Source organism: Brassica oleracea, chromosome C3, assembly GCF_000695525.1.
Source record: "Brassica oleracea var. oleracea cultivar TO1000 chromosome C3, BOL, whole genome shotgun sequence".
Classification (NCBI taxonomy): domain Eukaryota; kingdom Viridiplantae; phylum Streptophyta; class Magnoliopsida; order Brassicales; family Brassicaceae; genus Brassica; species Brassica oleracea.
In genome coordinates, this window is record NC_027750.1 from 14,716,461 (window position 1) to 14,727,981 (window position 11,521).

General features: G+C 36.8%; 2 protein-coding genes across 2 annotated transcripts; both read left to right on the top strand.

Annotated features, from left to right (window-relative positions):
* The first annotated feature begins 1,327 nt into the window (after positions 1 to 1,327).
* On the top strand, positions 1,328 to 4,442 carry LOC106336154 (formin-like protein 2). Its single transcript, XM_013774900.1, has 4 exons — positions 1,328 to 2,810; positions 2,886 to 3,085; positions 3,167 to 3,420; positions 3,494 to 4,442. Exons 1-4 carry the CDS (start codon positions 1,330 to 1,332, stop codon positions 4,289 to 4,291), a joined length of 2,733 nt encoding a protein of 910 aa, XP_013630354.1. The 5' UTR covers positions 1,328 to 1,329; the 3' UTR covers positions 4,292 to 4,442.
* Positions 4,443 to 7,616: 3,174 nt separating this feature from the next.
* On the top strand, positions 7,617 to 9,053 carry LOC106333777 (UDP-glycosyltransferase 74F2-like). Its single transcript, XM_013772187.1, has 2 exons — positions 7,617 to 8,238; positions 8,339 to 9,053. The coding sequence occupies exons 1-2, from the start codon at positions 7,630 to 7,632 to the stop codon at positions 9,050 to 9,052; spliced, it is 1,323 nt and encodes a 440-aa protein (XP_013627641.1). The 5' UTR covers positions 7,617 to 7,629; the 3' UTR covers position 9,053.
* Positions 9,054 to 11,521: the final 2,468 nt, after the last annotated feature.

The window sequence follows — 11,521 nt, forward strand, 5'->3', positions numbered from 1 at the left end:
AATTAAAACAATTATGTTAAATAAGTGTGATAGATCGAAGATTAACTTACCTTTTCATTAAGGAAGAGAACTGTGATTCCCACAAACTCCATGTCTTTCTTGAAATTCAGGGAATCCCATAAACGGAGGAAGCCAGAGGCTATGCTCTGACTACTACGACCAAGATGGAGAGACTCGAAGGTTGAGTGACAGACGCTGGGACGCTGGTTTGAGGAACTGGAGAGGCACAGAGAAACATTTTCTAGAAGATGGTTAAAGCTAAGAGGAATCAATGAGTTTTATGGAGATGCAGATTGGGTTCATCAAAGATGAGAATTATATATATAGGGTTTACAGAGGGGCTACAAATCAGGAACATTTATGATCAAGCGATTTAAGATGGGAACATGAAGAGTTCACCGGTGAAAAAATAGATTACGAACAGACACACGGCGCAACTCTGTAACTCAAACTTGTTTGAGACAATGATGAAAAGAACTCAAACTCATGTTAAACGACAACAATTTACAATATGGGAAAATTATAATTGTTGCAAACTTGAAATTTTTTCATATAACGTGATGAATCTCATTTAAAAATGAAACTCATAATACACTTGTAGGTCCGACCCTCAGAGAAAGCCGAAGAACCAAGGACTTCCGAACTTCAGAAATATATATTAGGTTTCGGCCATCAATGTACAAAGTATCATTTAACTTAGTGGTATACATGTTGGTGTTTATATCTCAATAACTCGGGTTAGAACCATGAGTTTGACATTTTTTCACACTTTTAAAAATGTAGCTCACAAAACACTGACGTGGTGCGCTGAGGAGTGAACAAAAACTCAACTATTATAATATAGATTTCCATTATTTCGCTGTAACAAAGTAAATTCAAAGTAGATAACAAGAAGAAGAAACTGTAGTTGTTTAACTAACTGTGGTAGTGAACAAGTCACAAACTAAATCTTTAAACCTTACTACTAGTAGCTATTAGGTGATAATTAACAGCAAAATGGGTCCTAGTTACGTATTAATTGCTAAAAACCTGATTAAAAATAATTATTTGTACTTGGAGAAATATTGTTGGGAAAGATGTACATTATTACAGCAATCATTATTATCTGAAACTCGATCGACCTGTTAACAGGTGGTCCAACCTAACATCATCTCATTTAATTTGTGTTCTGAACAAAATTTATTAATTCGATTTTACTTCTTAAAACTTTTGGATAAAAATAAGGAACGTGGAAATAAATAAGGGGAAATAAAACACAGGAGCTAACATTTCGCAATCAAATCTAATACGAACACCTAAACTTATTTAAGGAATTGTGACACCTACTTAATGTTCCCTCCAACTTCTCTCTCTCTCTGGTCTCTTCATCGACCAGACCAAACGCTTCTTCAGTGTCAGTTTTTGAATGCCACAACAAACATCAAGCCCAAGAAAGAACCAGAGCTAGACAAAATGTCTAAAATACCCTTCCTACTCCGTTTTGCTATGATCGTTTTCTTCATCTCCACCTCATACTCCTCCGGCAATCAACGTCTCAACTCTCGCCACTTACTCCATCAACCCTTTTACCCCATCGTCACCGCCGCTCCACCACCGTTATCTTCCAAACCTCCGTCGCCTTCCCCAGACAAACACCACCACCACAAGAAACATCCAGCGGCGCCTCCACCGCAGGATAAACACCTCTTCTCCTCCGTCACACCACCTCCACCTCCTCCTGCGCCGCACTCGAACCCCTTTTTCCCCTCCAACGCCGTTCATCCCTCACCACCTCCACCTCCACCAGCCTCAATCCCTACTTTTCCCGCCAACATCTCTTCTCGCTTCTTCCCACCTCACAACTCATCCAAACCTCACAACAACAACCACCACATCGCTAAACTCGTCTCGATAACCGTCTCCGTAGTATCCTCCTCTGTTCTCCTCTCTCTACTCGTCGTGCTCATCATCTACCTCCGCCGCACACGCCGCCGCCGCCTCCTCCCCGCCTACAACACCAAGTCCACAAGATCAGACTCTCTCCAGCTCTTCAACGCCTCTCCTTCCGACGGCGCTCGAAAACACAAACAACCACAGAAGCACACTTCATCCAACACTTCCTCTGATTTTCTCTACTTAGGCACTTTAGTTAACTCCCGTAGCGAAGGCTTTGCTCCGCAGAAGTCTCCGGTCTCCGGAAACGTCGCCGGCGTCTTGGAGTTACCACCAGGTCCAGCTTCTTCCTCTTCCTCTTCTTCTTACTCACATCACCATAAGCCAGGCTCCCCGGAGCTCCGTCCTCTTCCTCCGTTACCAAAGCTTCAAGCTTTCTCTCCCACTTACCTAAGCCCTGAACATTTATTCCCTAAGAGACAAGACTTTGACGGCGACGACGACGAGTTTTTTTCTCCGAGAGGATCTTCCGGTCGTAAACAGAGCCCACCACGTGCCGTGGAGGATTCTGGTGTTGTTCAGAGTGGTGACAGGAGTGTCAACGGCTCCAACTCGTGTTCTCCGACGTCGTTTAACGATTCTCCGGCGACAAGTTTGAAACCTAAGTCGCTTAGTCCTCTCTCGCTGCACAGTGAAACCAGCTCAAACGGCAGCGTTTTGAAGAAAACATGTCCAGCTAGACCACCACCACCTCCACCACCTCCTCCTCCGCCGCAATTCTCTGAGATTCCGGCCGCCACGTCTCCCTCGCCTCCTTCTGACCCAGATAAGAAAGACGAGACTTTGAAACCGAAGTTGAAAGCTTTACACTGGGACAAAGTTAGAGCAAGCTCGAGCCGTGTTATGGTGTGGGACCAAATCAAATCAAACTCTTTTCAGTAAGATAAATAACGAACTCGATGTTCTAATAAACAATTCATTTCCCTTCTAAATGATTGTTTGGTCTGTTGCAGAGTGAATGAAGAGATGATTGAGACATTGTTCAGAGCGAATGATCCAAGTTCAAGAACAAGAGGTGTCGGAAACGCAGGTTTAGTTCAATCCGCGAGTCATGAGAATCAGTTTCTTGATCCAAGAAAGTCTCACAACATTGAAATCTTGCTTAGAGCTCTTAATGTAACTGCTGATGAAGTATGTGAAGCCCTTGTAGAAGGTAAATAATTATTACACAATCTGTTATTACATATGCACAAGTTGGTCTGAAGAGTTTACATTTTTCTTGTTTATGAATCAGGAAACGCTGATATGCTTGGACCTGAGCTACTTGAATGCTTGCTTAAGATGGTACCTACCAAAGAAGAAGAGGACAAGCTTAAGGAGCTTAAAGAGGATGATGAATCTACTACATCCAAGATTGGACCTGCAGAGAAGTTCCTCAGAGCATTGCTCAACATTCCTTTCGCCTTCAAGAGGATTGATGCAATGTTTTACATAGTTAATTTCGATTCAGAAACTGAGTACCTTAAAAGATCCTTCCACACACTAGAGGTAAAACTCTGCTTTGTCCTCATTGTGCTAATAAAAGACAGAACATTCATATGCATTTGATTATTACTTTCAGGTTGCTTGTAGTGAGTTAAGGAACACTAGGATGTTCTTGAAGCTGCTTGAAGCGGTTCTCAAGACCGGGAACCGGATGAATATAGGGACTAATAGAGGAGATGCACATGCTTTCAAGCTTGACACACTCTTGAAACTGGCAGACATCAAAGGCGCTGATGGCAAAACCACCTTATTGCACTTTGTGGTTCAAGAGATCATTAAATCAGAAGGAGCTAGGGTTTCTTCTACTTCCATTCAAAGCCCTATAGGAGATGATGATATAGCAGAGCAATCAGCATTCCAAGACGACATAGAGTTAAAGAAACTTGGGTTGCAAGTAGTCTCAGGTCTCAGTTCTCAGTTGATAAACGTCAAGAAAGCAGCTGCAATGGATTCAATTTCCCTCAGCAAGGAGATAGCTGAAATCTCCAGCGGTATAACAAAAGTCAAGGAAGTGATCATGGAGCTAAAGCAAGAAACTGGTGTAGAGAGATTCTTGGAGTCAATGAACTCGTTTTTGGACAAAGGTGAGAAGGTGATCACAGAGATACAATCTCATGGAATCAATGTCATGAAGATGGTTAAAGAAGTGACAGAGTATTTCCATGGGAACTTAGAATCTCATCCTTTCCGCATTTTCACCGTGGTCAGAGACTTCTTGACGATTCTTGATCAAGTTTGTAAAGAAGTTGGTCGTGTAAACGAGAGGACAGTGTACGGATCACGACCTTCACCGTCGAACCAGACCGTTACACCGCTGTTTCCGGTGGTTAACATTAACCACTCAGAGCTGAGTCACGACGATGACTCGTTCTAAGTGACAACGATTGGTTAAGTATTATTTACGTGTTTTGGTTTGATTTGATCCTTACTCGAGAACACATGTTAGTTACATGTATTTATTATTTATGAACATATCTATATTGATAGGTGAGAATTTATATGAAATTTATTAGATTTTGGAAGTATTTCTGTGCAAGTTGTTATCGAGCTCTGGACGTGCCACTCCTAGATTGAATTATATCACGTGGATATGTTTTTATTGATTGAATCATTTCTTGCCAAGTGATTCGGTGGAGAGAGGTTAAGGAACGTGTTTATCAATAGTTAGACATTAGGAAGTTCTTGGTCAAAAAAGAACAAAATGCATGGGAGGGGGATCTTGAGTTTAATTTGATGTGGTGTTGTTTGACTCTAGAACGTGCTTTCAGTGGAATGAATTCATTACTGGAATGTAAAGTTGATGGATTTGGTTTGGGCTATAGAGAGAGTATGGCTAGTCACAGTTTTGATTGTGTTTTGTTTGATTAGGAAGCGACTGAGTTAGTTGGTGTGTTTAGCAAACCAAGATTGGCTCTTAGATCTTTTTGGTGAGTGGAACGTGTCTTGTGATGGTTCAAAAGCAAATAGAGGTGCGTCTTTGATTGCTAAGGTTGTATCATATGCAGCGGTTAGTCATCCTCCATGGGTAAGTCGGATTTTTGGTAAGTAAAACTGTAAAAGTTACATTACCTCTTTGTTGTCATGTTGAGCTCTTTACACCTCTAGAATAGCTTACAGTTGTTGGAAGTCTTTGTGTATTTTCCAAGATATTGATTGAGAAAAGACCATAGATTAAAGAGAATACTCAATCACCTTTTTATTGGCTCTGACACATGGACCTTGTGAAATAGGCATTTTTCAAAAGCTAAGATCAAACACCTTTGCAAACTTTCTTTCCCAATCAAATTGAGAATCACCGTTCACAATTCAAATGATTGAGAAAAACAACTAGACCAAAGGGAATAATCACCTTTTAAAAGTCGTTTTGTTGGCTGAAAAACAAGCGCCTTGTGAACAATTTGCAATTGCTTTGGAGATTCTGTATATATACAAGGTTTTTTTTTAAATTATCTTGTTGGCTGACACAAGGACCTTGTGATCAAGGTAGTGTAAACTATATATATAAACTTTGTCCAAAGAGATTGTCTCTGCTTAACTTTATATCCCTTTAAGGGTTTCATCAGTCGAACAAAACTGAACAACAAATGGGCCAATATATATCTTAATACATTTTGGCTTGGGTTTAAAAGTCCAGTTTCTTGAAAATTAGTTTTACGAGTGGGCCATCAGTCTGTCGCTGCAATCCATTTGCCTATGAAATAGTCGTCATTCACAGGATTAGACATTTTAACCGTTAAATTTGATTCGATTCGTTATTCGTTTCGATTCGATCCAATAATTTTGGATATCCGTAAACCTTCGAAGCAAAACAAATACTAAAAATCAATATCCGTTAAAATCGAAGCAAATCACAAATACTAAAATTTTGGGAAGCGGATATCCGATCCGATCCGACAATATATAAATACATATATATCTTGATTATATTTAAATTTTTAAATGTATAAATTATATAATTATTATTCTAATATATGATTTGACAAATTCTATCCACATTATTACTTATATAAAAGTATTACATAAAAGGAAGTGAAAAGAATTACGACAACTATAACTTTTTTCTTAAGTTTTGTCTTATTATAATTGTTAACTAAGTTTAAAAAATTTACAAAATATGTAGCTTCATTACTTCTTTTAATTTTTATCTTATATATCATGCAAAAAAATATTTTACAAAACATTTTTGTGTACAAATTTTTAAGATTATTTGTATTAATCAAAACAGATATCTGTATTCGTAAATATCCGCAAATATCTATTTATTTTTGGGATATCCGTATTTTTTCGAAGTAAAGCAAATCGAAAAATTAGATATCCGTGACATATGAAGCAAATCACAAATACCTTCAAAAGCCCGGATATCCGATCCGTGCCAGGCCTAATTCACACCTCTCCCTCCCCTGATTACTCGAGGTTCAGTGTTTTAGGGCAAAGAGTTTGTGTAATTCTAGGGAGATCGTTGAGATACTACGGGTGTGCTATTCTAAATGATATATTATTTTGATTTAGATCTAATCTGTTGTAGTTGTTTTGTTGAGCAGGTTATTAGGATTACGAGTAAAGGATGATATCGTGTTGATCAAGAAAGAAGATGAGTGGAGAGAAAGCTTGTGGTGCAAGTAATACACTGAAGAGTACGGAAAAAGTCCAGGTAAAGAACAAATATGGCTGGACTACGAAGAACTTTTGGCTTCAGTTTCTTGCTACTTATCATGTTGTTGTATCAGGTTTTCTTAAGATGATTTAAAGTAATGTATATGTTATTTGTTCTTGCTCAAGCAAATGTCGATCACACACAGAAACTAAACCATGACTTTTTTCTCTGTTTTGCTCCTAGGCATTCTTGCTTGTCTTGTCGACGGGTATATGAGCATTGCCATGGAGAAAAACCGAAGAGTACGTAAATGCCCAGCTAAAGAACAAATATGGTGACGCTTTTATCCGTGGAAACAAGGGTAATAATATAATCTAATCGTATCGTATCACAAATTCACAATCATCTTTATCTAATTGCTTACTTTCTTGCGGTGTACGTATCTGGAAATTTTGATGTCTACATGTAGTTCTTTACATCACCACAACGAACAAAACCTCGGCAGATGTAACCTAGCTTTCTTGCATCACCATATGAATGGCCCATCTATTTCTTCTATCTCTAGCATTTGACTAGTAGGATATATAACAGCCATATATTTGTAACTTCTATTTACCATTCCACTTGTTTTTTTTGTATTACAACGCTGTCACTCTGGTTGCGTCCGAACATCTACAGATGTATACATAATGAATTTTGTATGTTTAAATTTACATGTTAAGACATTTTCAGCCTTTTTTTAACTTGTGAAAAGCAAACGCTGAACACAAACATGATTTATACATTCATCGTGGCGACGCGTGTATTTGTAATTATTAATTTACCAAAAACATTGTTTAACATAGTAAATATTATGGTCTTATTTCCTTTATAAAAATACACTGAACATATAAGCAAATGCAGAATAAAATCTTCTCTAAATCTTCCTATTCACACATTTCCTTTTATTGTGAAAGAACACAAATTGATTTTCTTCTTATTCCCATTTTTATTTTAAAAAGCTATCTCTTGTTCTGATCACAACGCTCTTATCTAATCAAGAACTTCAAAAATCTATAAACATCCACAATATCTCCTAAGGCATATTCATTCGGTTGAAGCAAAACATTTTGAGAGAGATGGAGAAAAGAGGACATGTATTGGCAGTGTCATATCCAGCGCAAGGACATATCACACCAATCCACCAATTCTGTAAACGACTCATCTCTAAAGGTCTCCAAACCACTCTTGCTCTTACCACTTTCATCTTCAACTCCATCAAACATGACCCATCTGGTCCAGTCTCCATAGCCACCATCTCCGATGGCTACGACCAGGGTTTTGACTCGTCTGGCTCCATCCAAGACTATGTCCAAAGCTTTAAAACCTTTGGCTCTAAAACCATTACAGACATCATCCGCAAACACGAAACAAGTGATAACCCCATCACTTGTATCGTCTATGATTCTTTCTTGCCTTGGGCATTCGACGTTGCCCGAGAGTTTGGTATAGCTGCGGCTCCTTTCTTTACGCAGTCTTGTGCTGTTAACTATGTTTACTATCTTTCTTACATAAGCAATGGAAGCCTGAACCTTCCCATTGAGGAGTTTCATTTTCTTGAGCATCAAGATTTGCCTTCTGCTCCTGAATCTTACCCTGCTTACTTGGAGATGGTGCTCCAACAGTTTACAAACTTTCAAAAGGCTGATTTCTTACTCGTTAATACCTTCCAAGAGTTGGAGCTTCATGTTAGACCTCTTTTCCTAAAACTTTCTCAACCATGTCGTTTTGCTGTTCATGTCCTAATAACTATGTTTAATGTCCTAACTAGTTTATTTTTCTTTACAGGAGCAGGAGTTATTGTCAAACGTTTGTCATGTGTTGACAATTGGTCCAACTGTTCCATCAATGTACTTAGACCAAAGGATCATTTCAGACACAAATTATGATCTGAATATCTTTGATTTGAAAGACGCTGCCTTCTGCACTAGCTGGCTGAACACAAGGCCACAAGGGTCAGTGGTGTATGTAGCATTTGGGAGCATTGCTAAGCTTAACAATGTGCAGATGGAGGAACTTGCTTCAGCAGTAAGCAAATTCAGCTTCCTGTGGGTTGTCAGAGAAAAACTGCCATCAGGATTTCTTGAGACACTGGATAAAGACAAGAGCTTGGTCTTGAAATGGAGTCCTCAGCTTGAAGTTCTGTCAAACAAAGCCATCGGTTGTTTTTTGACTCATTGTGGCTGGAATTCAACTCTGGAGGCATTAGCCATTGGGGTTCCCATGGTAGCTATGCCTCAATGGATCGATCAACCTATGGATGCAAAGTACATACAAGATGTGTGGAAGGCTGGAGTTCGTGTGAAGATAGACAATGAGAGCAGGATTGCCAAGACAGAGGAGATTGAGTTTAGCATTAAGGAAGTGATGGAGGGAGAGAAGAGCAAGGAGATGAAGGAGAATGCGAAGAAATGGAGAGACTTGGCTGTCAAGTCACTCAGTGAAGGAGGCTCTACAGATATTAACATTGACACATTTGTATCAAAGGTTCAGAGCAAATAAGTTATCACATGAAGTAGCAAAGATTTCTATTGAGTCAGTATTTCTTTCAGTGTAATCTTTAAGTTGATTCTTCATCTGGTTAATTACTTCCCAATCTTACAATGTTCTCTACCATATATTGTCTTCGTTTCAATAGGCTTTTTAGGTGTCTGTCATCACTCATCACTATCAGTTTTTTGTTTAACCACTGGTATTTCAGTTTCAATGAACAGGACCTCGGCAGATAGAGCCTAACTCTCTTGTATTACCATGTCTGACCATCTTCTTCTGGCATTTGACATGTTTTCTATTAACTAGATCTTTTCTTGAACTAATTTTTTTTTTTTTTTAAACTAATTTAATAAATTAATATAAATGTATAATTGATATGGTTTAACGATATATAATTTTCTACAAGTTAAATGTTGACCAAAAAATATTTCAATATTTGAATACATTAAATTAGTTCAAAAATGATTTAGTTGCTAGAATAAAGCCAACGAGTCTTAACGTCTCAAGACATGTTTTCTTTTGCCCTTAACGTCCACTCTATTTATTGAACTTTTTGGCTTGTCTTAATTGACCTCCGCGGCCTCTATAATTGTCATTCGTGTTTGCGACTCACTCTCTCAAGTGTTTTCGACGGAAGGTATGACTCAACGTGGAACAATTAAGCCATCATCTTCCGAATCTCATGGTTATGTTGGATGTAGTTTCCTCCATGATGTTTTTGTAATCTGGAGCCAGAGAATCTCCCGCTAATGGTTTGGAAGAAAGCAACTAAAGATTTATAACTTCTATTTACCATTCCACCTTTTTTTTATTTATAATTCTAGTACAACTCTGCCACTAGGTTTGCGTCTGAAACATCTACAGAATTCTGAGAAAGAGCCAAGTTTATTATTCTGAGAGCCCCTTAGGGTTGCGTAATTGATCTACAATGTTCTTTAAACGTCATCATTTTCGTCATAATTTGATGTCATCTTTACAATTATAAAGATGGAACGAATAGAAGATTGGTTTGATTTTCGTTTGTAAACAATCAAATCAAATATAACAAATTGATAATTTATTTTATGTACATGTTGGACCTGATACTTTAGTGTTGTCAAACTCATAAAATTTTGTTTCATAAGCTGTTACTTATTTATGTGAACATATAATTTATATAATAGATATTTATTTCTGAGGTATATATGATCTGTTCTTTTTTTTGACTAAGGTATGTGATCTATTCATGCGCATATAACTAACCAAACGGCTAATATTGTCACGATTTTTGTTCCGGTCAGAAAAAAGTATAACGCATATTACATTAATTTATCTCTATGATATTATCCGAGAAGTTGGTTTTTTACGTGTCGTGATCACATTGATAAAATTCAAGTACAAGAACACCTTTAACGAAATTAAAAATTATACGTAATTGTGATTACTAAAAATTATTTTGTTTCTTTTTATTAAGAAATTTTAAATTATCTTTGGTATTTCAATTTCTTTTTAGAAAAAATATAAATATAAAAAGAAATATTTATAAAATATATAGATGTTATTTATATAAAACAAAATTTATTTTTCTTACTTTATATTTTTTCTAAACAACATAAACAAAAAAGGAAATATCCAAAAGATTTCAAAAGATATAGGTTTATATAAATAAATTAATGTATAAAACATTTAACAAAATAAAATAATTTGGATATTTTTTAAAATTTATTTTATCATAATTATGTTTTATATCAAATAATTAAAAATAAGTATAATTATATTTTGGGAAAATTGCCAAATATGACTCACAACTTGATTTCAAACACAAAGGTTAACCCAAACTTGAAACAAATGCAAAAGTAACCTAAAAAGCTATTGAAATTACAACCAACCCCTTGTGAACAAACAAAAAAACCGAATTTTTTTTACGTTTCTAACCCCCGTAAGTCGTCTGCCCAGACGACTTTCCAGTAAGTCGTCCAGACGACTTTCCAGGAAGTCGTCCAGACGATTTTCCAGACGACTTACCAGAAAGTCGTCCAGACGACTTATCTGGACTAGTTTTACTTAGAAATAATTTAAAAATTTTGTAAAAAATATTTTGATAAGCGAAAAATTGAAATCATGTAATTAACATATGTTTTAAGAGATATAAATTAAGATATAACAAAAGTTAATTGTTTTCAACATAGATGAGTGAAAGTAGTGAGTCATGATATTCTTTGGTTTAGGTTTTGCCAACATATGTTGTAGTATTGTATGTGTTCTTAGGGTTAGATTTTGGAATGCATCAATGTTTTTTTGAAAACTTTAAAATTTACCTAAGTGTTTTAATTCTGTGTATAGTAAACACTATTTAAGTATAACTACGGGTTTATAACGTGGTTAGTTAGTTAATTTAGTCAATTTAGTTTAGGGGTTAAATTTAGGGTCTGGGACGACTTACTAGTAAGTCGTCTGATGTACAGTATTCAACAGACGACTTACTAGTAAGTCGTCCAA